The sequence below is a fragment of the Acanthaster planci genome, linkage group LG08 (assembly GCF_054643075.1).
Source record: "Acanthaster planci isolate LZ-2023a linkage group LG08, COTS_SCS, whole genome shotgun sequence".
Taxonomy (NCBI): Eukaryota; Metazoa; Echinodermata; class Asteroidea; order Valvatida; family Acanthasteridae; genus Acanthaster; species Acanthaster planci.
In genome coordinates, this window is record NC_141784.1 from 10,864,609 (window position 1) to 10,891,984 (window position 27,376).

Consider the following 27,376-nt stretch of genomic DNA (forward strand, 5'->3'; position numbering starts at 1 on the left):
TAGGGTTTGTGCACACCCAGTATCAAGGGATGTTGGTGTTTGGAATTCTTTCCAGGTCCAATCTACACATGTGCAGTAGTTGGAACGGTCCAAGCAGTAATGCAATTTCTGCATTATCCTTGGAATGCTTTTAAGCACTTAGGTCCGGAGAACATGTAAACATGATCAGGCTATCTGTATACAGGCGCAGCTGATGGTATGAACTCGGGCAGGGTTCTAGAGCCAATCGGAGGGGCTAGACTCTTTGCATGTGGTATGACCTTTTAACTTTCGCTACTGCTCTGTAATTTTTGTTATGTTTTGCTTTTTTGGGGGTTTTTTTGGGGGGGGGAGCCTGGGAGAGGTTAGACAAAATTTTTAGAGCTAGAGTTCCCCTAGTCCCCTGTAGAACCGCACCTGGTGAACTGCCACAGGTGCCACAACTCACCTCCGGGTTACATACCGGGTACATGTATATGTTGGGTGCGATCAGCCAATTTGCATGATTGGCCGATTACTCTGCACAATTTGTCAGTCCTACATTAAAATCGGCAACTTTTCTTCCCTTTTGTTTTTGAAACAATCAATGAATGAGACAGAAAATGCAAAAGCCTTGGCTGATTGTGGAATGATACGATCGTACAATATGATGGACCGATTGCGCCCAACATACTAAATCCCCATTTGTTTTGTACACTGCGCATGGCATGTTGTTTGTAGTGTAGTCAGCTGGGCATAAACTTCCCGAATCACAACAAATTCATTATTTTTTTGTAAATTAGACCTACTGTACATGTACATGCTTGTTTTTATTATTGAAAACCCGAAAATTCTTTCAGTTGTGACTGAGGATCATTTCACCTGATCAATGTCACATCTGTCCTGTGGTCAGTGAATGAACCCTAGTATTACACATGATCTTGCCCTATTGAAAGATTGAATTGATTTATCCACATGGTACCTGACCTGTACTGAATATTGCAAGTATTATTTCAATCAGTTGAGATGTTTTCTCTTGTTTGCATGTTTTGGTTGTACTGTAACTTGTTTGAAAAAAGCAAGTTCATTTATGTTCAGATTATTTGATCATAACAAATGCATCGTGAAAAAGAAAAACGTAACTGATCTTGTGGGCCTCTTTTGAAAAATTCTTTTGAGGGTGATGTTGGGAAAAGATTGACCTTCTTCTACTGTCAGTGCTTTAATTACATGTACACTGTATGCCCCTTTACAAGAAGAGGTACGTGGATGGATACCCCTTCCTAGCAGCAACTATGGTTCTGATTCAGTAATTACATGTAGTTACTTTCCTGTCTGTATGCTTCATGCATTGTGGGATGCCAGTCCATAATTTTACAATTGCGAAGCACTTCCAAATCAAAGACTGTCTTCGGGTTTTTTCTGCAGCCAGAATGACAATTATAGGCTTACTACATGTACCTAGAGCAAATAATAATTTTTCCATTTCAAAATAATAACCCTCCAACTGCCACTTGAGAAGTTACATGTAGATACATTGTACATGTACTTTGGAAGAAAACTTATGCTGTTTAACAAACGGTTACATTATGAGCAGAAATTGTTCAATTTGTTCACTGATTGCTCTAACAGCTGAAAAGGGCAGTTTCTATGTTTCTACCCGTATTTCCTCTGAAAGTGCAGAGTTTGTTATTTCTGGCCACTGTGTATGTTTTGTACAATAAATTAACCCTAACAGTCCCAAATCCTCCAATTTCCATACGATTTTACATACACCCTTGGGGGTTAGGGTTAGCAAAGGATTATGCAACACATACACGTACATGTAGTTGTTGCAGTGTTATGGCAACATGACAAAATTCATTTGCCCCTGTACATGTACGTGTATTTCCTTAACGAATTCAATCTTTAGTCCATTGGGCAGTCGTGAAATTTCTGTACACATTATGCACATGTTCAGTATGTGAACTGAAATTTACAATAATTCTGCCTAGGGGTCCTGCTTACCAATTGGAGTGACGTTGTACTGCCCTTGTTGATCTTTGAACAGATTTATTCTGTGTACACAGGAAAATGCATGTACATGAAACAAGAATTGAGTCAGAGTTTGGATATGAATCAGAGCCTTAATCCTCTTGCTTGGGTTGGTCGATGGTTGATTTGAAAGTGTTTATTGTTTGCTTCTGAGACAAATCCATCAGTGACAAAGTCATTCATCCACAGGAACTTAAAAAATGTCGTTGAATGAGTAATTTCCTTATCTGATGTAGTCTGAATAATGCTCATATACAAGTACATGTAGTCTGAATTATGCACATGTACATGTAGTCAGAATAATGCCCATCTACATGTACATGTAGTCAGAATAATGCCCATCTACATGTACATGTAGTCAGAATAATGCCCATCTACATGTACATGTAGTCTGAATAATGCCCATCTACATGTACATGTAGTCTGAATAATGCCCATATACATGTACATGTAGTCAGAATAATGCCCATATACATGTACATGTAGTCTGAATTATGCCATATACATGTACATGTCGTTCACTTTGATTGGGTCTCTGACTATGTTATTTCCCCTACTTGGGATCAAAGTCAAACGAGACTTTTTATCAGAGTGGCCACCGGGGCATAATGTAATTATGCAAATGCCATTCCTCTGCGGGGCTCTTCTTTTTTGGTTGAGGCAAGCAGAAGGACACTGAGTCAGCGCTGGAGAGCTTGAGCAGCGGCTGAACGTGCGTGTGTACGCTGTGCACGTACGTGGGCCGTCGTCACAGCGCCGCAACATTTCTTGCTGCGTTGATGAAATCTACTGGTTTTCTCGCCGCCATGTTGTGAGATCTTTTTGGATGGATAATCTGAATGTACCGTGTCTCTTGGTCCCCGCAGATTTACCAGGAGTGAAGTTTTCAAAGGTGAGGATATGTTTTTGTTTCCTTGTGCTCACTTGATGAAGAATAATTCTGAATCAATTCTGGTTAATATCTTTGGACTTTCTAGACTTCTCCATCAGATTGTTCGTGCATAAAACCATCTGTCAGTCTGTCAATGAAACATGAATTTCTGTACATGGTTCATTTTGTGTTATTTTGGGAAAACACGTCTTGTAGGTTAGAAAGTGTAATTAGAAAGTATTAAGTATTAATCTTCACTGTGGTCAATCAAGTTCTTTGTCCACTTTTGTTTGAAAAGGGGAACTATTAGAGGAAAGTTGTACAAGTACATGTACCAGTACATGTATATGAAACAACAGACTCAGATATGTCTCCATAATAATCTTAAAAGCTCTGTTGTGAAGCACTGCATATACAGTACATGTATACATGTACATGTATATGTACCGGGGTACCAGATTTGACATTCTCTTACTTTGAAACTATTTTAATTATTGTTGCCTGACTTGGGCATTTTGACCAAAAAGAATAAAATCATGTTTCTGCAGAAACACAAATGGATATGCATGCCTTTAAATGAATAGGTTTGTGAGTATTACGTCATAGGCCTAAAGTTACATGAATATTGTATGTATGTGTTTTGGGGGGGTGGCTGTACAGTTGACCTTTTTCCTGTGATGTCACAGTTGTGCTGGACTGCAGTGTGTTGTGATGGTATTGAGTGCACAGTGTTGTGATGGTAATCTACATATTCAAGATAAACTAGTCAAACATGTATGCAGCATTCCCACGTGCAGTTTGTACATGTACATGTATGTGGTTGAAGCTGCTTATAGGAATATGCGATCAACGTGGCCACAGCAGTCCACACGTAGTGGTATTGTTTACATTTAGCACAATCCATTCATGTGGGTGAAAAAGGTATATTGTGCCGTTGAAACATCATGTCAGTTTTTGTTTAAATCTTATTTTTACTTGTGCTTTTGAAACACAGGTGTGATCACAGTAGAATACAGCCATGCCGTAGGCAGTATTTTCATCATTCTTTGTGGGTGTCTGTCTATATGTGTGCCCAACTATGCCAGCGATCAACAATGACCAAAAGTGGGAGGTGTCCGGGAGGGGGATGGGTGTAACTTGTCTTCCCCCTCCCACAAGGTCCCTCCCGAGCAGCCCGCCAAGAATCGAGCATCTGAAGCGGATGAGTCTGTCTGCAATGCTCGGGGAGTACCACCGAGACGAGATGCACAGAGACTTGCCCATGACCTCCTCTTTGCCGTGCAATTCTCTCCAGGGTTTTCGAGCAATGGGCGAGTCGATCGAGATGACCAACGACCTCCTGGATTTGAGCAAGCCCTTACCTTGGGATCGACTGAAGCGGGGTGCGTCCACAATGAGCCTGGATAGCCTCAACGAGAACTACATGGAGTCAGTGCCAGGTGAGATGGCTGTCCTAGAGGACCAGGACAAGACGCCAGTGGCTACCTGCACCTGCGGCAAGACCACCAACTTTGAGTGCTGGGTGCACCGTGTGCCATTCAGCGGGGCAGGTGAGCTAACGGAAGAGATCAGCCAGACATGTCTGCAGCTTGTGAAGGAGTTGCGCTCAGAGCCGTCTGGCTGCGACGGAGTCATAAATGATCCGTCCTATGAAAACAAACATGACTATGGAGGTTTAGACCTCCACTTGAAAGATTCCCCACCGACCAATCACGTCAGAGAGTCTGTTGATACCCCCTGCAGTTGGAAGAAGGAGCGGGTATCCACCAATGATCTGGTGAGAGATTTGGACACCCCCAGTTCAAAGTCTTCAGGGAGCCTTGCCTCTGCACCGTCCATCCACCGCTCCGAGCTCTCCTCGAGTCCTGACAGTTATGACTTGCTGTACAAGAGCTTCGAGGTTGCAGCGGAGATGGACCGGCTGCAGTTGGAGCGCGGGCAGAGTGAGGGGAGCTCTGTGGGCTCCTCCTTGGAAAGCCTGAATCGTACCTCCCCCAAACTCCAGAAGGTGCTGAGCCAGAAGCGGCGCAGCAGCCCCGATGGGTCTGGGGATAGCCCCACCGATGTTGCTAGTTGCGACTCCATCACGGGAAGCCAAAAAAATCTCTGGCTCGCCCTACAACCACAGTACAACCCTCAGCCACTGACTCTGGATACATATCGATACGAAGTCATACATAAAGAGGACACATGTTCCAATGATACATCCCAAAAGGTCACCTTTGCCTCACTTGCCAAGAAAAAGAAGAAGCCCGAAGTCACAACCTCGCAGGTGTTACCCTCAGAGGTCACCCACTGGACTGAGCTTGTAACCTTGGGACTTCCGAAAGAGGAATCCTGCTTACAGCCCCACACCAGCCCAATCAGTTCTTCCAAGTGTGAGGCTGGGAATAAATCCAAGAGGCCCCACTCCCTTCCAATCCAGCTGAGGCACATACAGAAGCCCTCCAGCCGACCTCAGCAGACCCCGGAGCAAAGCCAGCAAGGGAATACTGGAGGGGCACCTGCTGGCATCAAGGGGGTCACAAGGACTGTGAGTGCACCGGAGGGATTTGCATGCAGCTTCCCAAGGTCGGCTGGATCTGGACAGGATTTATCTTTGACAAAAATGAGTAAGTTTCTATTATTACATATAACTCTGTCCACTTTCATGGTGTAATAGAATGTTTTGTTGCCCTAAAGCTCTGTATTTGATATGTATTCTCTCCTTACTCCAAACTTTACTCTAAACCCCAAAGCCAAGCCCTGCTTGGAACCATCTGAACTTACTCAATTTTCACATGTTCAGTTTCTGTTTATGCTTCACTTCCAGCATCTTGGGTTGTCCCTGCAGCCTCGCAGAGCACCAGCAGTGTCTCTCTGTTGACGCGCAAGCGGCACTACAATCAACATTACCACACAACCCCACAGCTTGATCCTACAATAGGCTGTGAGGGGAGTACGGACCCAAAGATGGCTGCCGGTAGTCCGTTGATCAACAGTAGTATGCAGGACAGTGGGCATGGAATGAGGGACCTGAGTTACCCATTAGGTTATGACAGTAATGCACAGATGCCAGTGCGAGCAACGAGGGCACGGATCTTTGCCATGGATATCAATGCCAACTTCACTGAGCCCCAGGAGCAAGATACCTTCATTCCAGAGCACCATCATTTTATCCCCCAAGAAATCACATCGGAGACTGGAAACCTCCATAGGGAAAGCCCCACTTCCAGCCGCGTCATATTAGGGAACCCTCTCCAGGATAGGTTGCATTTCCGGTCCAACCTTGGGGTGGAATCGTCAGCCGATTGGGTCCCAGGGCCAAGGACCACTTGGCTGGACACAAACCGGAGAACAGTGATACCCCCAAGAACTCTCAACCTCATCACCCAAGAGGAGGTCAGGCCACTACAAAAGAAGGCCAAAGAGTTGCAGACTTGCTCTCGAGGTTGCAGCACCAACAGCCCTCCTGAGGTGGACCCAACAAGTTTCTTGAGAATGTATCCGAGGACGTACAAGGAGAATGAACTGATGGCCAAAGACCAAACCAAAGAATGCAAGGACGTCGGAGTGAGCACCGATGAAACGTTAAATGGGAAGGGGGGATGCTTTTGCCCCTGTGCTAAAAACTATCACCACATTGCTGATATCAATCAGTCAACACAGACCCTGGAGTTGCGTGATCAAAGCAGCCAATCAGATCTGCCCAGTAGGTGTTTGTTGGATTCTGGAGACCGCTCTGAGAGTGGGAACATCTCAAAAATTGTCAAAGGAGAGTCATTGGATAAAGGTTCACAGGTGGGGCTCTGTCAAGATGCCAAGGATCAAAGCAGATTGGACAAACGAACCTTGGAAAAGAGTGTCCAGGGATCGAAAGCAGGAAGAAAAAGCAAGCCAAAAGTGAGACAGGGGAAGGACTGCACCAAAAAGGCTGTGCCCACAGAAACCAGCGTCCAGTCCTGGCGGGTGGGTGGCAAGGGACGACGCGGAAGTCGGACCATTGTCACGTGCGAGGAGTCGCACGTTGCAGATGCCTTGACCAACCGTGTGGTCCGGATCCAGAATGTCGGGGCTTCCACGCTGCCTGCCTCAGCTGACAAGAAGTACATCCGTCATCGGCCCCTGAAGCCCATCCACGAGGTCGATGCAGAACATCAGCAGAGAAAAGGTTGGCATGATATTGTTCGTGTGGGCAGTGATATTCGTGATCGTGGCGTAAAGTGTAAGTGTTTCATCAAGCATGTTATAATGCAAAAAAGTCTTGAGAGTAAATATGTAATCTTGTTACTTTTTTTTCTTTACTGACATTTTGATTTGCATGCTCATCAGAATTTGTACATTGTTTTGAACTTTAGCCAATGTTGTTTTATTCAAAACGTGAATGCAGTAACATATTTGGATGACCAGAACTAATTAAAACTGCATCAGTGATGTTAGCCAGACACCTGTGCTTAATTTTCAATAGTGGAACATTTCTGAACATAGTGATTGTGTACATTTGTGCTGTGATTTCATTTGTCATATGTAAGTACATGTATATTGCACCATCAAAATCCTCACCCAAACTCAGCAGCACTTAGACAAATTTAGAACTTTACAGCCCTTCCATTACTTTTTATAGAACTTGATTCCGTCATGGCCAAGGTCTGTTTTCAGTGCATGTTCCACTTGGCTTACTTCAAAGTTTTGCACTTGCACTAATGTGGAAAGGTTCCTAAGATGTTATTCCATAATTACGATTAATAAAGTGCAAGCTGTCTGCTCTTGTTCACACTGTGTATTAGCATGCATGCTTTTTGAGGATTTGTACATGTAAACATGTAAATGCACATGTAAATTATGTACCTGATTTACACGTACCGGTATACATTACATGTACTCTACAATGATGCATGTCATTTGATACATTTAAAATAATTTATGCCAGGTAGATTTTTTTTTCTAAGTTGGCAGGATTATAAGATTCCTACTTGATGTTTAAAGTTCATTGTCCTTTTACTCTTATTTCTTAATTTTCATTGAGATTTTTTTATCTCATTTGTCATACCCAACCCAGCTACACGAGCGTTACTGCTTCATGTAGAGCGTTGCTGCTTCATGTACATGTAGCTTGCATTTTAGGTGGACTATTTTGAGTGGGGAGAGTAAATTTAGCCAAGCCCAACACAATCCCTAACAAACCCCTGTCAGTGCCCCAGCACAGGTGACCCAGGAGGGGGCCCATGAGATGTCCCACCGGCCGCTCCGATTGGCTCAGCTTTAATTTGTTTGAATCTTGTTTATCGGTTTGACAGGAAGAACGTGCCAGTGACTAATGTCCCGAAAGGAAAGGGGAAGGGGGGGATGGGGTGCAGTCGAGCTAGAATTGAGGACCGAATCAGGCCTGTGGATTCTATAACCCTGTCTACTTTCTTACAGAGAGGAAAGATGAATTAGTCTTTGGCTTAACACTGAAAATACAAATTGAGTCAAGATCATCAGTGTTTTTGATCTCATCAGAGTTGGCTATTTATAGAAGTCATGCATTTGGAATTTTGTCCCCCTCCACCCCTCACACCGGAAAAAAAATTTGAAGTGACTTAAACTATGGCCCAAAGATTAATGAAGGCCATATTGCAGATGTAATCATGGTTTCCCCTGACACATCTTAAACTAGTTAAAATCATGTTCTCTCTGACCGGATTTGACCAACGTGCCTTTCATTGATCAGTGCCATTCTCTTTCCTCAGCTCTGTCATGTCTTATTCTGGACTTGTGAATTATTTTTATTTCGGGGGTGGTGTTGGGCCTGTTTGTTTCACATGGATCCAGATCGCGATCGGTGTTCTGAGGTTGGATCACTGACACCTGGTCCCTGCCAGTGCCTGTGCTGTACTGTAGATGTGCACACTTACGCTGATAGCATGTGCATGAATGTGCTCACTGAATGAGTTAACCAGCGTAAGATGACACAGGAGAGGGATTTCTTATTACATATGAATACAGTACTTGTACATGTACATTCATACATGTAGTTACATGTATCTCCATGTTATACCATATCTAGTAGACATGATGCATGTACCTGTACATATGTACTCTCACTTGTAAAGGTTGGTCCACAAACATGAATGCAATTTGGTGACATCAGATCATACATGTACAGTGTACATGTACATGTATATGCATGAAGTGTATTTACAAAAAGTGAACGCATTTCAGCTCAAGCAAATTTCGTTGCAAATGGAAAATAAATTCAACGTTGTTTCTGTTTCAAATTTGCCTGAATTATGAACCAGCCTTTAGTCTCATCATATGTGTGAAAGCTCTCCTTAAACTGCTTCATACTGATACGCAAGCAGCTCCACATGAATGATTCCCTGCAGACTGGTCATACATGTACGTTGAATAAATCATGGTCAAGATGTTGGGTGCTTTTACCTGTGGGGTGCATACTTGAAGTTCAAGGAATCTGACCGTCAGGTTGCTCATGACAGGTGATCTTGATAAGTGCCAAGTATCAGACAGTTTGATCATCAAACTGTCTGAAATGCTGAACGGGGAATAGCGTTATTACACAGCAGTCTTGAGAGATTTCCAAAATAGTCCAGGGAAGGTCAAGGATGTTGCTTGTTGTTATCCAGTTTAAAAAAAGGAAAAGCGTCAAGTCTTTAGGAATATGATAATTTACACCCCCAAATGGTACCTTTGGGAGGATTCATAGGCTCATGCACAAAGTTTGATGACCTTGAATTCCTGAACAGTAATTAACCGATTGAAATCAATTTTTGTTCACATCTGAAGTAGACACCTAAGTAGATAAATTTCTCACAAAAATAAAGAACATATTCACCTGCTTTTAAGGACAAGACAATTTCACCTTCGTACCCTGTGCCTCCTGAAGGTATTTTTCCTGACAGTAAAATGAATCGCTGGTATTTGTGAGAGTATGCCGAACAACTTCCTGCAGTGGCAAAGTTCTCTACTGTTTGCATGATTTAGATCGGCAAGCTCAACATTTCGCAGTGATCTGCAAATTACGCAAAGCTACTGCTGTGTTTCCAGTAGGCCTACAGTGATTGTGATATACACTACATGTAGCACATCCATTAGGTCAATTTTCTTGAGTTACTGAGCAATGAGGATAAGTTGCTTAAGTTGCGGAAAAAAGGACACCTGCTGAAAGATTATGCATTGAATAAGAAATTTTGCAAATTTGCCGTCAGATAACAGCTCTTCTAAAATGACAGGTCTATGAAGGAAGGCCCGGGCTGCGTGGGAGGATTACTTTAACTCTTCGTTATATTATCATTAGCCATCAACTGAATTACTCTCTTTAACTGTTTCAACTATGCCTCCTTAATCCCTGCATAGCCCCACCCCTAGCTTGGCAATAACAGCTATTGGATGCAAACAGGGTGGCAGGCAGTCTGGCACACATAATTAGAGCATCCTGCCCCCTTATTCATGCAACTCGGCCACACAATGGCACCTTGCCAGAATTTCTGCTTCATCATTACTACATGTGGGATCACAAGAGGAAGAAAATCTGAAAATAACTGAGTTCTGATCGAAGTAACATTTGTTGAAAAGAAGGAAAATCTTCAAGGAAACCGCTGCCCGGTAAAGTGACAGACATGCACTCTGGCTTTACGTGTACTCTGGCTTTAAAAGGTTTAACACTGCAGCCTCACCAGATTGTCTCACCTGTAGGAGTCAAGTTTTAATTTGGGGAGGTGAAAAGTACTAGGGACTACATTTACACGTAATATACTCAGTTCTGGTTGTGTGTATGCACTAATGCACTCTTATTGATCAGTTGTTGTTAATTGGCTCTGACAATTTCAGTCTGCCTTGCTAATTATTTTATTGATTGAATGTCACAAACTGAAGGAGCCAGGCAAAATGTTATGTCAACAGTATTTCTAAATTACACGTAGATGTTTGTACATGTACAAATGTACGTGCGTACTATGAAGAGCAAAATGGTAATCACGTTTACGTAAAATAATGTCATTTCCCTCTCTGTGTCATACATGTGATTTCCATGGTAAATAAGGACATTTAAAACTGTGTCAAGGAATATTGACTTAATTATCGCACTACTGAGAACAAACACCTCCGAAGTGAACCAGAAATAGTTGATATGTGTTTGTTTCATCCAGGTTACATGTCAGTTCAGTTTTTAAATTACATGTAAACCTGGACAAAATGAACTCACCGGTAGGCCTGCATTTAATATTATCTGGAGCTCATTATCAAACATAAATAATTGCAGTGGCTTGCTAGCAAGACATGTAATAAGATTCACATCGATTGACGAATTACACCTCCCTGCTCATTGTGCAATGCTGCCTCTACCCACTTGGAATGAAATGCGTCATTGCTGCTAAATTATGCGACCCGCTGGGGATGTGAGGAGATGCAGGCATCTCACTCACTCTCTGCACCTCCTGGAATGCTGTCTAAACAGAGTAGTCTGGGCTGGCCACACTAATAAAAAACGTTGTTTTCTATGCAACTGGTTTGGAGTTTGTCATTTGGTTTTGGCAGACTTATGGGTATATTTTAACACTGGTAATGGTTTTGGGGATCCGTCAAGAGAACAGGCCTCATTTCAAACATGAAAGATGCTAATATATGTGTGTAGTGGAAAAAAAAATTGAAGAAACTATTTCCCATTACGTGTTTGCTCATAACAGGACAAAGATTAAACATTGATTTTGCGGGTGTGAATTATTTGCAGACAGGAATGTCCGTTGCATTCGTTGCTTTTACTTGTGTTTTTTAATCAGCGTTGAACTTAAAATGTGATGGTCATCATTTTGCCCTGTACCTTTTATAACTGATTATTTTCATTACACGTTTTGTGTGTGTATTAACTGATAAATGTACATGTATGTTGCACTGCCTTTTCAATCAAGTGGAAGGGTAAAGACTGAATGAGAGACACATGTACCTGTACTTTTTGCATTTTCACGAATCATTTGGCTAAAATTTACAGCATTTAAGTCATTAGGATTGATGATTAAAGTATGCAGTTTGTTTTTTTACTTGTGAAAGCTTAATTCACATGTACATGTACATCTTTGAAGTTTTATACCCGGTACCTCCCTCCTTTTGGTTTAGTTTCACTGTGGATGATATCAGTGGAACATGTATGTACAATGTGTAACTCAATATTATGCAGACTCCATAAAGACTAATGAAAGCCATGTTTGATTCAATATTTCATTCTTTATTCAGAACATCTTCAGGAATGCAATGCAACATTGAAACAGGAATGCAATGCAACATTTGAAACAATGTGTAACATTGTTTCAAATTTTCAAGTTTCAAATTCACTTAATTCAAACAGCTGGGTAACCTTTATATTGTTTTTAATTGGTCATAAATGGTAGCAGTGTGTGCATGGATGGCTGCATTGCCTGATGTTTGTCCTAGATTAGTGCTGTGTTGATGTTTTCGTGCATGAGCGATATTTTGTCCCACATCGTTGGTCTTACAGTAGCCCACAAGCCATCGTAATACACTGTACATGTATGTCCTACATTCACTCATGCATGAGCAGGTATTGGCGTTTTGATATGGGATCGAAATACAGCCCCAGGTCATGAATTGTTTAACGGCCCCCTCAAGGTAGTCGTATCTGCAGAATCGATGGATTCATTGCATTAATGGGATGAAGTCACGATCTAACCTCACTAAGGAGCACCGGAAAAATCCAATTAAAACCCGATCCACACAATTAAGTGCAGGCCCGTGTGCAGTTAATGCCCTGATCATGCTCCGATGAGTGTGTGGTGAAAAGCAGTCAAAGTGATAATGCCATTTGAAGCGTGTGGTTGTCATTTGCTCCACCCTCATTTTGGGGGACTTTCTTAATTTAGGGAGCTCATCCATTCGCCCAAATATCCATGTGCAGCATATGTATACAATTACATGTACATGGACATGTATACTTTGATTGCGCAATTGCAATGAATGTGTTGAACCATACCCTTCCTGATCTCAGATCATTTTTCTTCATGTAAAGATTTGGGTGGGGAAGAAGGAAGGGGATTGTCTTGTGATGGTCCAGGAGCACCAGACTGCCTGATCTTTTAGTTTGGGAGAACAAAGTTTGCAGCATTTTCATCTGGTGCCGACATTTCGAAAACTGATATTGGAGCCTCAGGTGCAAGCCGAAGTAGGGTCAAATTTAAGATTAAAGGTGCCTTTTGATAAATTTCACATTATCATGCTTCTTGTCCATGTGCATGAGTGGCTCACAGGGTTCATTGGATAGGAGCAAATTTATTTACATGGTAAATAAATGTGAATAAGGAACAGGCCAAAAACCAAAATTATAGAAAGACAACCTTAGGTGTGGGAAATGGCACTGGTTTTCTTGAGACATCCAAATCTATCTGACAGCAGGTTCAACAGATTTTTAACCATTTGTCGATATTTCTCTATACCCCAGTACTGCAGAAGCTTTGCGGCAATGCTGACCAGCCAGTGGCCCCTTTGCCACCCACTGTTATTGCCTGGCCAGGCCTACAGGATTCCATGCACTCCAGGGCTGACCGCGTCAACTCCCTCCCGGCCGACCTCAGCCAGTACCGCAGCTGGGGCACCGCTGCATCCAACCCACAGCCTGGCCAGTCACAACCCCTGTCGTCCGCTGGCGTGAGTACCGCTGGCCAGCCAATCAAGCGCATCTTGTCATGGGAATCTGGGGCAGAGAGGCACAGCATTGACAAGTTCCAGCTGGACGCAAATGGCACAAGTTTGAAGGGGCGCCCTCTCAGTCTTGATGTGTCCAGTGATTACGATGTTGGTGCTGACTGCCTGCCTCCGCAGGAGATGCAAGTTTCTCCCCGAGAAGCCAAAGAAGAAGTTGATTTGGTACAAAAGAAAGGTGATTTCTTAACACTGCTTATTTGTACCTGAATATAAACCCTTATGGAGTTTTGTAATCAACTTGCCTGTTGATAGTCATTGAAATGTATTTTATGTGCATGAGTCAGCATTTAGGAAGTGTCATATCAAATTCATAAAGGTAAATCGAACTGTACACATTAAATGCTGAATCCTCTAACTTTGGTAGAATTCCTCACACACCAAGAGGAAGGAGGAGAATAGAATTAATATCAGTTGAACTGAGGAAAGTTACCAAACCTGAATCCCTTGTCTTCCCCTCCTCCCTTAAACAGTACGTGTCATTTAAAGAGTTTGAAAAGGCCTGTTCGGCCCGAGAACACATTTCTCATACTTTTTGCCATTTGTAAAGCTTTGAAAGCACGGACTTCTACCGGTACCTACTCGCTCTCTTTTCAGTTCTTGAGGGTTACACAGTTCCAATTAAAAATAATTGGGATTATGAAGACTGAGAACACAAGATTGGAAAGTTAAGCACTATATCAGCCAAGTACCGGTACTCTCAAGTTGCTTAATTGAATTCAGCTATAGTCAGTGTTCGTTTTGAATGAATTGATAAATTTTTCTTGATGAATCTTTATTTTGTCTCTGGTGGTGTTGTTACATGCAGCTCTTGTGACGGCAGTCGAGGGCGCTGTTGAACACATACTGAGCCACTTTGGCCAGGCAAAGACAAAGAGCTTGGAGGAGAAGGTAAATGGAAAATATTCGTCTTCTCAAGGGTTTCAAGTTTGGACAGGATGTCAGCCAATGGGCTAGAATGCTTGTACTGTGGGCCTAAAAATATCCCGGAGTATTACAATGTGACAGATGCCAATAACTAGTTTGCTTTTGATCACTGTGAATTGAAAGCAGTCATGGTCACTTTAATGCATCAGATTCTGTCTTGACATTACTTAGAGTGTGTTGCTGCTTTACCACATTGGCCTATTCTGGATTTTGGCAGGCACCTGAAGTTTGTTAGTGAAATCATTAAGTTGATGCTCCGATGTACCGTGCTGCAGAAATCCAATGCCGACATTTTGCAAGTCTGATGATGGGTTCGCTCAAAGTGCCGTGATGAATGAGCTGAACAGAACCACTGAGTACAAGTTTCTGCATTGTTTAGAAATGTTCTTTCAGCGGGAAACATTTAACAAGGTATAAGAAGTTGGGAAGAAGCTTCTAGGTGTTGAATTACATGTGGATGGTGCTTGCCATTACTTTCATAGGGCCGTCTGGGCAGCACAGCCCTTACTCCAGATATTGGCCATCTGATGCTCCACTACCTGTGTCCGGCCATTAGAGCCTTATTGCTGGATGGACTACGGCCGCACGTGACCAGCTTCTTTGTTGGACGCTTGAAGACAACACTGTGGGGTGTCGTGGAGGCAACCACTCAGCTTGGTAAATATTTTTCCCCTCAACATCAAGCTACATGTAGTAACTCAACCTTTCCAGCTATATGCACTCATATATTCTTAGAAGATTGAGGTGTCTCCCAACTATCAAGTTATCCCGAACAGAAAAATTAACTGCAGAGCTGTAATATACATGTACCAACTGAAGATGCACTGTGCGTGTGTCTTTTGTGTGAGTTGTAAGTTTCTGAGAACTGATCTAGTGTTTATGCCCCTCTTCAGGTGAAATGATCGCCTTGCTAAAATAACCAGGCTTGCATTTTAGAGCTTTCTTACTTCATATCAAAATTTTGTAAAATGGATTTAAAAAGGTCTTTTTGAGCTTGGACTTTGACTTCTGAAGGGACACACACGCACATGTAGAATGTACCATTTGTTCACTGCCAAGTAATTCTGCAAGTTGCAATGTGAGCAACATCTCAGCAAATTATGCCCATGGCATTTAGGATTGTACTAAATAATCTGAATACCTTTTTCCTTTTTTGGTCAGGACCCGGTACGAGGCCCTTGCATGAGCTTGTCCGACAGCTGTCCCAGCTGGCATACTTGAAGACGTCAGACCTTAGAGTCAATGCTTTCATCATGGGACTCCTCAAGTGAGTTCACTTTCCCCAGCATTACTTTTCAACGTCATATTTCTTAACCACGGCTCATAAGTAATTTCCCACCCTTCCTGTTCACATCAGTGACCTGAAATTGTCCTGTCCATCATGCAGGATCTTTAAAAGTCCCTTGACTAGGCTTTGTTAGATTAACTCTGCACTGGTTTGTACGTGGTCCTTGAGCTTTCCTTTCAAGAAGGTGTCAACATCCCCCCTAAAGCACCCCAGGCACTGTAGCTTGTAAGCCTGAAGAAACCTGTAGAGAGGAGACAGTACAGAGCACTTCTTCTCATGTACTTCTCTACATGAATATAAATAGTAAAATAAAACTAAACAGAACAAGTATATTCATCTAAATGGCTCATAAGGATTTTGCATAGGCAGCATGCACGCTGTGGTCAGGTGTTTGTCCAGTCTTTATCATTATAGTGAGGTCTTACTGGCACAGAGTTCAAACCCTCTCCTTCCACTGTCCATCTAACGAGGTGTTGACATCTGTCTTCCACACCCCTTCCCTCAGTGTACATGTCCTCAGATTAAGCCAACGGCCCGTTAAAGAGCCATTCATCCCCTCCCCTTTTACTTCACTGTCCTCCCTTTCCCCTCTGCCACTCGATGTGCCATTTCCTTTTCCCAGACCTGCCCCTGACTTCCGTCCTCACTGTCTTATGGGAGCTGCTTTACTTTCTGAGAGCTTCCTGCAAGTTCCTTGGTCCCATCGAAGTGACCTGGAATTTGTCACGAGCTTCCAGCTCAAGGCCAACTCTGCTTGGTTCAGCCTGACAACTTCAGGTTCACAGATATTGGATGGAGTGTTTTCCCAAATTGTAATATATGTGTATTTATGTACATGTAGGTTGGGCTGCATGGATGTCACTGGTACAGTACATGTAGATACCTTGAGGGTGAATGTTGGTACTTCATGGAGTGTTCACAAGATGAAATTAAGCAAAAATGAAACAAAAGATCTTACTTGTCTTCTGCAGAACATTCATTTATAAGGGCAATCTTCTGGTTACCAGGCACATGTATTTTTCTTTAGGCAGAAGTCTGAATTTCGCTACAGTGAAATTAAAAATTAAATTTTGCTTTGCTAGGGAAAAATTCATTTCACCATAGTGACCTTTGAATCTATTAAAATACGGGTGGAACCAGCTTCTTTTTATTCGGGGGAAAAATATCACATTTTGGTGTCCCCAGAACCAAACAGCTTTTCACGTTGAACATGGGAAGATACATGTACTATGAATGTTTTTCGTTTACATGCCGAAAAGGTTTAGGTCAATAGGATATTGCTTGAGTAGAATTCTCAGAACTTAATAAGATGATATAAATAATAGCTGTGGAGTTGGAAAGGTACATGTGTGTGTGTCTCAGTGAAAGTGGCTTAATTTCAAGTATCCTTTTAAAGACTTTTTTTGAACTCTTTGCACTGGCTTAGAGATGACGTACATGTACATCAAGGTCAACCTCAAAGTTATGATTCTCTTCAATCAAATTGGAAGATATAAGGGGACACTGTAATTCAGTTATCCGAAAATGTCATAGAAACTTCGATTTAAATTTATTATTTCCCTATTTAACAGCTTAGCTTGTCAGAAACCCTGTGTTTTTGGCAGCCCCCCAGTTGTGGTTTTTGACTCTGTAGGATATAGTGTTACCCCTTATCCACTCATTCATTTCTTGTTTGCTCGTTACAGCATCCGATGCCTGGAGTTGTGGCTGGAACATATCAGAGACCATCCAGGTACTGTGTGCTCGTAATGAAATAGATCCGATATTTGTCTTGTCTTTGTCATTGAAAAAGAACTCCCAGTACAAGGCAGGCACTTGAATAAATATCACAAGCTTATCTATAAACAAGCAGTGTTTAGACAGCCTCGCTTTCCGGGAACCAGACCAATATGACCATGAAGTGCTAAAAGTAGCAGTCTTTTTTTAGGCTATGTGGCTCCCAAAGGGAGTTCATTGGAACCTCCGCTTGTAACCTAAGGTACATGTTCATGTCAACAGTCCCTGTAAATGAGGTTTTGCTCTAGTTGAACATGTCGGTTTTGAGTTACCGGTAGCCTTGTTTGAAAACACTGTTGGTGCCGATGGAGGAATTCCACCATGTTATTGAGTCTTTTGTTATGCAGTCAACAAGATGAGCCTTCCTCTCCATGCCACAGTCGATCCAGGTCTTGCTTGGGTGTTTGCATTTTAACGGAACGCAGACGGCTTATCACATCCTGGCAGAGGTCAGGCTGGAGGGCGGGCCCAGCTACCAGGGAAGATTCAATCAGGAAACGGCTGCCGAGGATGGGGGGTTGACTCATCCATCACAATTGTGTAGGGCCAAGGAGGCGGCTTAAAGCAGCCTACCCCCTTAGTTTCCTGTCTCAGACTTTAATTCCCTTTTTAGACACTAACATTTAGAGTAGGGTACAAAAACTATGATAGGAATTACTCTTTTCCTGAAGTTGTCAATTCCCTGCAAATTTGAGCTTAGTACTATTACAACTTGCCCAGCTTCTAATGCACATGTTATTCCAGGGAGTGAATTCTCAACAAGGGCTTATTTTGATTTCCACTAAAGAAAGGTATTTTAATGTTAATTATTTTGGAGTGGAGCATGGGTGTAAAGGGTGAAATCTAAACCTGCATGGCTTTCTGCCGGGTTTCATATTGCCTTGTTCAAGGACATCTCTGTAGTACAAGATGTCCCTGAATAGATTTACATGAAATATACTTTGGCTTGTGACTCGACAATAAAAGCATTATTTTCTGCCAGTATCACCAAATGTTTTGAGGGTCTGCTTTAGATTAAAGTGGCACACTCAGTTATGTGAAATCTAAATCTAGTCACTTACGCGCTCACACTGCTTTTGTTTGACAAAGTTGAGGCGGGTTGGCCCTTTAAAGCTGCTCCGTTGTTTTGTTTGACAAAATTGACAATGGGTTGGCCCTTTAAAGCTGCTGCTTTGTAAACCTGTAATGTCAGGTCTCTCTGTTTGATTCATCAGTCACATCACTGGCAATTGATCAGTTACACAGGGACAGCAGTGAGAAACTGCCAAACTGTGTTGTATGCATAATCTCCAATGTAATCTTTGTTACCGGTACTGCAGATATCGTCAGGAACCTCTACGAGCCAAATGCGTTCTTGAGTCTTTGCAACGGTGCCACCAAGGCTTTCTTTGATCGGCTCTTGATTGCCATTCAACCACTCACGCTTCTCCCCTTTGACCTGGACTACAAATTTGAGCACCAGGGCCTGGTGCACCAGCTCAACCAGCAGAGGGAGAAGCAACAGCTGATGGATCGGTACGCCGGCAAGCCCAACAGCAGTACACTCTTGACACAGAGCCACACCTCAGTGGGAGGGAGTTGGCTCAAAGGAACAGCCAGCTTGCTCTGGAAAAACTGGGAGGGGACACAGAAGCCGGAAGAGCCCGCCTCAAGTGGGACCATGACCTCATCGCTAGGGTTTCTAAGAAACATAAAGGGACAGAGGTCAGTCGAAAGAACTAAAAATAGTCGGTCTTCAGAACAACCTGTTTCTGGGATGTTGAAGACTGACGAAAATTCCACCCCTACTCAGGGAGTGGACCCAACCAGAGACTCATTTTCAAACAAGGAAGTCAGCAACAGTTGGTCCCTTGAATGGATCAAAGGGTTTGTGGCAGCTTCTACAGAAGCGACCACTTCCAATGCAGGGGTGAGCAGTACAAAGAATATGACATCATCAGGGTCGACATGGAGCAGATTTGGAAGCAGGTAAATTGGCAGATTTCTTCTAGTCAACTAGGGTCACAGTGTATGGGGACCACAGGTTGTGGTGAAATGCAAAGTTAGATATAATGTGACTAGGTCACAAGAAGGTTAAGCAATAGGATTGGGGGAATGCTGGTTACTTGTACCATTATTGACAAAATGGAGGCCATAATGGTAACAAAGTTCAGCAATTTTCTGACAGATAAAAGTTGTTGAGGGTGGCTTTCACCAAATGTGTTGAAGTGTATTGATAGCTCCGTCTCCTCTTGGCAGGAGGCAGTTGGCGTTGTATTGACCTGGTGTGCACCTGCATTTCTGTTTCAGGTTATCATATGATAGCTCCGTCTCCTCTTGGCAGGAGACAGTTGGCGTTGTATTGACCTGGTATGCACCTGCATTTCTGTTTCAGGTTATCATATGATAGCTCCCTCTCCTCTTGGCAGGAGACAGTTGGCGTTGTATTGACCTGGTATGCACCTGCATTTCTGTTTCAGGTTATCATATGATAGCTCCCTCTCCTCTTGGCAGGAGACAGTTGGCGTTGTATTGACCTGGTATGCACCTGCATTTCTGTTTCAGGTTATCATATGATAGCTCCCTCTCCTCTTGGCAGGAGACAGTTGGCATTGTATTGACCTGGTATGCACCTGCATTTCTGTTTCAGGTTATCATATGATAGCTCCCTCTCCTCTTGGCAGGAGACAGTTGGCATTGTATTGACCTGGTATGCACCTGCATTTCTGTTTCAGGTTATCATATGATAGTTCCCACTTTTCTCAGAAAGGCCCATTAAGGAACAAGGTCTTCTCCAAACATAAATGTACATGTACCATCTCACGGGTAATCTTTTAAATACAGTTCCAGGGTTGCAATCCTCTCAATTCCTTAGGTAATTAGATGGAGGTTCATTTCAGTTTGTCGCCCTCGTTGGCCCCTTTTAAGAGCAGCTCTGAAATGCTCTGCAGTTGCAATGAGGCATGTGGATATTAATTAAGAGTCTTCTATGTAGATTTCCTTGGTCCTGAAGGAGCTGTTAATGTCTTTTGATGCATTCAAAAGTTTTGGCTGCGGCTGGTAATTTACATTTGTGCCTGTGAAAAGCCACCAGGACAAGTGCATTAGGCTTAGGCTTGTGGGGACACTTGGTCAGTGTGCAAATGCCCATCATCAGGTGAACCTTGAATGCTAGATTTTGAAAAGCACTCTACCAATGAGGGATCAATGTTGAAATTTGTTACCCACCTGCATGCCTCATTCCTTTACCCTCCACCCCTCACAAATTTACGCACTGTAGCTTTTAAGCACACTTGTTTCCACTGGTACGTGTATAACTTCACTAGTGTGATCGTGGGAAAGATCTTTACGGAACCTAATTGGGATTTCCCATAGTTGGTTGTGTTGGGCAAAAATTGCTTTTCTCTTTCTCACCGTTGCATCGTCAGGAAGTTCAAAATTGGTTTCTGTTTGCGTAGACTACAATTGTACCGCAACATCCTCTCTCAGGAGACTGACGACAGACACAGCATACTGTCCGAAATGTTGAGTACCACCGGTTCTTTTCAGAACCCCACATACTCAAAACAGAGGGATATCCATGATGCTACCGCAAACCTGTCTAGTTTATTTGCTACCTTAACCATGACAAGCTTCAAATCTCATTCTCATATCGCAGATCATGAAAGTGATATAAAAACTCCCACGACATCCTCTCGTGCAGAGATTGCAAAACTCAAAATAAAAACTGACAGTTGGCCACAGCAAGCATTGAATAATTGATAAATCCCATGTGTATGTGGGTTTGGCCCTTGCCGCTGCCATGTCCAGTACTGTACATCATTAGAAACTGAAATTCATCCATGGTGTCAGTGCAGTTCTGTAAATGACTTACTGTACTCGCCTCTTATTGAAACACCAACATCCTGCTTGTGTTACTCCGTGGGGAATTCCATCTTTGAAAGTAAACACTCCTTAAGCTTTGCAGGGAACTTAACAATGTTAGCTGCTATATTGGCTCTATATGATCAACAGAATTTTCTAGTAGGCATAGGTAGGGGGTGGGATGGGGGCGGAGTGGTATTCCCCCCCCCCACAAAGGGGAAAACACCAAAAACTAATGAAATTTCTACCGCAAATTGAAGTTTTTCCTATCCAGTAGAGATTTGATTACCCACACACATTTATACATGCAGTGCTAGTTGTTTACTGTTTTTTAAATCTTTCATCAGAGACTCACACAAGTCTTTTAATTTACCTGTGTATAGGCTGTGTACAAAAAGTAGGACATGGATCCAATTTTGTGGGCTCTGGGCCTAATTTCCTGAGGACACGTCTGATTTCCCTGAAAGTGGCCTATTTTTGTGGCTTTGCGTAGGTTTCAGGGCAGATACCATTGTGAGCCAACTTTGTCAGTACAGAACAGTTTGCTACATGTAGTTAGCATTAGTTTAGCAAAGAATCACTTTCTCTGCCTCCAGATAGAAGCTATTTATCTGAGAATCACATAGATGTTAGGTGCATCTGCGATATTTTCTAAGTGCAGATTTGATTTGTTTAACTAATTACAGACATAAAATGGGGTCTCGGCCTTTACAAGTTTTGGACACATACAAGTGCTTTTGATTTTGTGGCCATAAAGGAATCGAAGAGATTATTCTGTACAGTTAGAGGAGATGTACATGTAGGCAGGGATGTATTGGTTTTATGTTTCTTTATATTACTCTTCTCCGCTACCCTTCACAGCCTTTCAAAGGCCTTTGACCGCATCAGGCCAGACAGCATAGCTACCACGACCCAACGACAGCCAGTACGGCAAGAGTGGCCTAGCAGAACATCAGACAAAGAAACAATCTCCCCCAAGCAAGTTGCATCTCCAAGGAAGATGGAGTCACCAAGCAGCCCTGTGGCTCCAGGGTAAGTGTGATGCAACACGGCAATTACCAGACACCAACGCAGGAGACTGCTAAGTCCAAATTAAATACTGGGTGGACTTAAATTAATTAAATATTCGTGTTTAAGTACAGCATTTTTTTTTTGAAGTAAAGGTTTACAACCACAGAAAATGAGTGTTTTGTCAGCTGTGCTAAACCATTCAAAATCCACCTAAGGGCAGATCCAGAACCAATTTTTTTTTGGGGGGGGAGGGCAAACTTGTTTTAGGGAGCCCCAAAATTTGGAAAGTTTTTCATGGAACTATTTTGAAAGATTTTCGTGTAACTTTAATGGCCTGTCTAAGGGATGAAGCTGAAGTATGGGGCATTTACACACTTTTGGAAGAAAGAGAAATGAAATAGACCAGAAAAATCACCTTTCTCTCATTATTTAGAATTTTTTTTTTTAAATTGGCTGGGGGTTTTTTGGTGGGGGGTGACCCTTGTTGGTCTTCTCCCAGAATCCACCCTTGAATCCACCTTGAGTTTTTGGCAGATTTTTGCAAGATTTCCCTGTAAGAATATGCAACTTGGCCTCTGTTTCACACTAAATTAAACCCTTTTTGGACGAAATGTTACTTTGACACACTGTAAATGCACTAGTCTAAAGCATCTGGCTTATTGCCACAACAGTAACAATCGCCACAGCCACTCTCCAGTTCCACACAAGGCGCAAGTTCTGACATTCTGTGTTTAGATTCATACAAATGGTATGTTCTCCTTCTCCTTGGTGCAGGAGTCCTGTCAAGGCGCGCTGCCATCATGTCACTATGTCCAAGGAGCAGCTTAGCTTCACCAAGGGCTCCATCCTGACCGTTCAGCAGCAGGTTGATCCCGATTGGCTCATGTGCTCCCAGGGTGATCAATCGGGGCTTGTCCACATCGACTATGTCCAGGGAATGGAGTAAGGTGTCTATATGTCTATATTTGTGAAAAGGATTACGCTTCAATTTCTTTTCAGCTCCCGGCACTCAGAACGTGCTGTTTCCACAATAATATACCGTTGTTCTTTTCCACAGAATTCTTCAAGTTCATCTTGAATTCATCGAAATTAAATGAGAAAGAAGCATAATCAAATGTAATTGATGACATGAGGGTAAAAAGGAAAACATAAATACCAGAACTTATTTTCCTTTTTGTTTTAATTGGCTGATAGGTGGTGACGAAATTTGATTATGTGGCAAAAACTACCTACTTTGAAAAAATTGTGGCACACTGTCCCTGAGTTCTGTGTGATTGTGTAGCATGACAGTTCAACTCCATATATCTGAAAACTGTAAATTTAGAATTGCGGGACAATAATACCCTTCAAATGGCATAGATAGGGCTGTGAATAGTGTGAAATTAGGCATCTTTAGTTGGCCCAAATTTCAAAGCACTACTTAGCACATGTGCATGTACCTCAGTAAATGCTGCCCCTAATGATAAAAGGGTGAGGCCACATGACCAGCAGTGATTTATTTGCATATTTAATCCATCACAATTTATGGACGCACAGTTCATGCATGGATACCTGAAATTTGGGATACTAGGAAGTTTGCCCAACTTGGTTTGATGTCTGCACAGCGCCACCAATATGGTATCTAATCTAATGGTATTTCCCATAATGAACAGATATTTTTTCATGAATAGTTCTCTCATTAGGAGTTGTAAAACCAGTGTCATGTGTAATTAATGTGTTTATAACAAAAACTGGCAACATTATGTTTGTTGCATTAGTGATAAGCCAGGCCACTGATGTACATGTAATCCATTCAGCCATTCATGTATTTAACCAAACTCGCAGTAATAAGTAAAAACGGATATTTCAAACACTGGTTTTGTACTAGTGAACCTTGTTAGCAGTGTTACAGTTGAGTATACCGAAGACCAAGGCCTGGGAAAGAGTACTCAAATCTAAATTCAGATTTGAGAACTTCAAAACTGTTGATGAGAAGATTTAGGTATATACTTTCAACTTTTTCAAAATATTTAACTTCCTGTTCTATTTAACTTCATGTTCTTGCTCATTTTTACTCACTGACACTATTAACTTCTTTGGCCTGTTTTGTCTGTTGAGTAGTAAGCACAAAAAAGTGCAATACGTTTGATTTACCATATTCCCTTTAGGCTGGCTCATCTAGAGCAAAAAATTTTCCATTGTATCATCTAAAATGCTAAACTTAAGGCATGCGCAACATGTATGCCACTTGCTTGATTTGCATGCCGGTCTTTTACTGCTAAGTCAAAGGTCATCTTTACGGCAAGCATTTCAATTCAGCAATGTAATATTATGTAGAACGTTTGATGTGCAGTCCAGTACTAGAATTAGAGATGTGTGACTTGAAGCGTTGAAATATCTTTGCCTGATGAACTTACAACACAATGATTAAAATCAGCATAAATGCTTCGTTCATTAAATGTGTAGTAGATTTCTGTTTTTGCTGAAATGGAACACATCTGTAAAATTGTAAAATATAACGTATAATTCATCCCAAGCCGGCATGTACAGTATGCTAGTTCTTGTAAATGTTTCTGTAGAAAGTGTACAGTAGGTGTAAAAACTAGATTCTTTCCACAAGTGTGTATGCTCCAGAGACCAGGAAAAAAGACAAAACGCGTGTTTGGTTGCCCTTGTGATGTCTGGATGCACAAATTAATTTGGAAGTGAAATCAGGAACATACTACTCATCCATCTGTCATTTCATCCCACATTAATATGGCCTTCTGTTTCACTTTGTGTAAAAAAAATCCACCAAGAAGTGTGTGTGACTTTCGAGTTTGTGAATGTTGATCATCTCAATTTCACCAGCATACAAAATCGTTCATACTTGTGCCAAATGTTCAATTACTGAATATGGGGAAATTTGTAGATTTCCTGGCGAAGAAAACAGTATCAGAAGTAATACATCAGTATGTAACTTTGTCATTTTGACAATGTGAAATGGAAAATACAGGATATTTTGTCCGTTTTTTAAAGTAAATCATCAGATTGGCAGTCAAATATTTGAAGAAGCTTGTGAATGTGCAAGTAGACCCCCAAAATGCATGTAATTTGATAATCCAACAATCTTTTTATCAGGTTTTGTGGTTGCTTTACCAACAATGGGCCTACAACATTGTACAACTGGAAATCAATGTGTGCACATATGCATGTAACACAAAGAATTCCATTTCAGAGAGCAGTGCAAGAATTGTTAAACACACTTTACGTCTGCGTATTCATGTTTTTGTATGCTGTTTATATAGTTTCATTTTTATGCCAGTTTTTAAAGCCTGTATTGACAATTCTTGCCGAGTTAAATTGATGCATTACGTGTTCAACTTATGTGTTAGTGTTTTTGTAACAAATTTTGGGACATTGTATTTGAGAAGTGAGCTTACATGTATCTGCTACTTAGAACTGTTCGCTGGGAATTACAGTAGGATTGCAAAGTATAATTTATTTTTCAGAACTACTTTTGAAATGTGGGTCGTTTGTGTGAGTGCTTTTAAGCGGCAAGTTTATCCTGTATGTGTGTAAAATGAGGTGTGTTAATAGGCATGGTCTGGATCCCAGACCTGGCGATTTTGTGATTTATCCAAAGTCATGGGTGCTTTGTGTTAGGGCACCAGACCACTTTAAGCACAAAAGACTACCAGATACTGTAGTTTAACGGTGTAAAGACCAAAGTAGAATGGAAAGCTATATCTGAAGTCAGCCCCTATGTTTATTTCACAAAACGTCTAGCAGAAAATGCAGCATCCGTGAACACTTTCATAGTCAATCTGTGCTTTTCAATTCAAAGATAAAAATGGTAACTCTGTCAATTAGCCATGGTGATGTATTGGTTTATTTTCCTTTTTTTCCTTTTATTTAGCTGTCAATTGGGATTATTTATTAAAAGCTGCATGTATAGGAAATGGAACAGCAACAATGAAAATATTACCATTTAAAATTATTGCCTCGGCGATCGTGCATGAAAATACCAACTTGTTTCCATATTATGCAACTATTGTCTTTCTCCCTAAAGACTAGTGAATAATTATGATGCTGTAAGGAAAGATGTTGTATCTTTATTTTCTACATTGGATGTTTACTTTTTGCATGCAGAGAGGGAGTGTAACTACCAAGTAGTGCTTAATGCATGAGAACGCATTGGACTTTCATTTTGAAGAAGTAAACAAAAATCTGTGAAACAAAGATTTTAACCGCAGGGATTATGAGAGTTGTTGTCAGTGGTGACAGCTTGGACTGAGTTGATGACCTCAGGAATGAGTACAGGATGTTAGTAGGAAGGGAAAAAGTAAATAAACCAGCATTATGTAGCCGAAATGAAAGTGTTTGCGTCATCAAACCTAGAAACGGTTCTTATTGGCTGGTGTGGTTTTGTGTTCCCCACCTTTTGCCACATTAGGTACAGCAAGATTTCAAAAGCAAAACCGGAAAGGTGCGCAAACCACAAGCATAAGCACAGCTTTTTGTTTATTCACACTTTCAAAATCAATACGCTTTCCCACATAATGATTCTGTCACCAAGTTGTATCATCATAAAACATCTTAAACAAATAGAAAGCCTGGCAAAGTTGCTTGTCCAAACTATACAATCTCTTTTCCAGCTACCACCTTAATTCCCACCTGAAAATACACAGTGATATTAAAATAGTTTTCTTTTCCTTTTTTTTTATTGTAATGTCTTGAGGGGCAATCACGCCTTGGCAGAACTATGGGAACCATGAGTAACTCGAGATTTTTTATTGCCTACCTGAAGTCAATGATGGATTGGGGAGAGGCAAATGGGTCCAAGGCTCTCAATGGTCAATAAATTCTATTTGTTTTAATGAGGAAAAGGCAATTGATTTATTTTGTTAATACATTGTTTTATTTTCTACCTAAAGCCTGCAGAAAGCCTCCTCCCCTTCCCCAGAAATTTAGGTTGATGCCTCAGGCCAGCCATATAGGTTACATAAAGAAATTCCCCCACC

At 41.8% G+C, this 27,376-nt stretch overlaps 1 protein-coding gene across 5 annotated transcripts; it reads left to right on the plus strand.

Annotated features, from left to right (window-relative positions):
• The first annotated feature begins 2,022 nt into the window (after positions 1–2,022).
• Positions 2,023–26,731, plus strand: LOC110989218 (uncharacterized). Of its 5 annotated transcripts, none has more exons than XM_022253438.2 (11): positions 2,426–2,884; positions 3,858–5,475; positions 5,676–7,067; positions 13,290–13,727; positions 14,358–14,440; positions 14,959–15,133; positions 15,638–15,743; positions 17,450–17,496; positions 18,860–19,508; positions 22,245–22,415; positions 23,169–26,731. In XM_022253438.2, the coding sequence occupies exons 2-11, from the start codon at positions 3,942–3,944 to the stop codon at positions 23,338–23,340; spliced, it is 4,767 nt and encodes a 1,588-aa protein (XP_022109130.2). In that variant the 5' UTR covers positions 2,426–2,884; positions 3,858–3,941; the 3' UTR covers positions 23,341–26,731. The 5 variants fall into 5 exon arrangements, with proteins under 5 accessions (XP_086996128.1, XP_022109132.2, XP_086996129.1 ...); XM_022253439.2 differs by having other exon boundaries at positions 2,429–2,884; positions 5,676–7,013; XM_087140002.1 differs by lacking the exons at positions 18,860–19,508; positions 22,245–22,415; positions 23,169–26,731 and adding exons at positions 16,387–16,541; positions 17,921–18,847 and having other exon boundaries at positions 2,023–2,884.
• Positions 26,732–27,376: the final 645 nt, after the last annotated feature.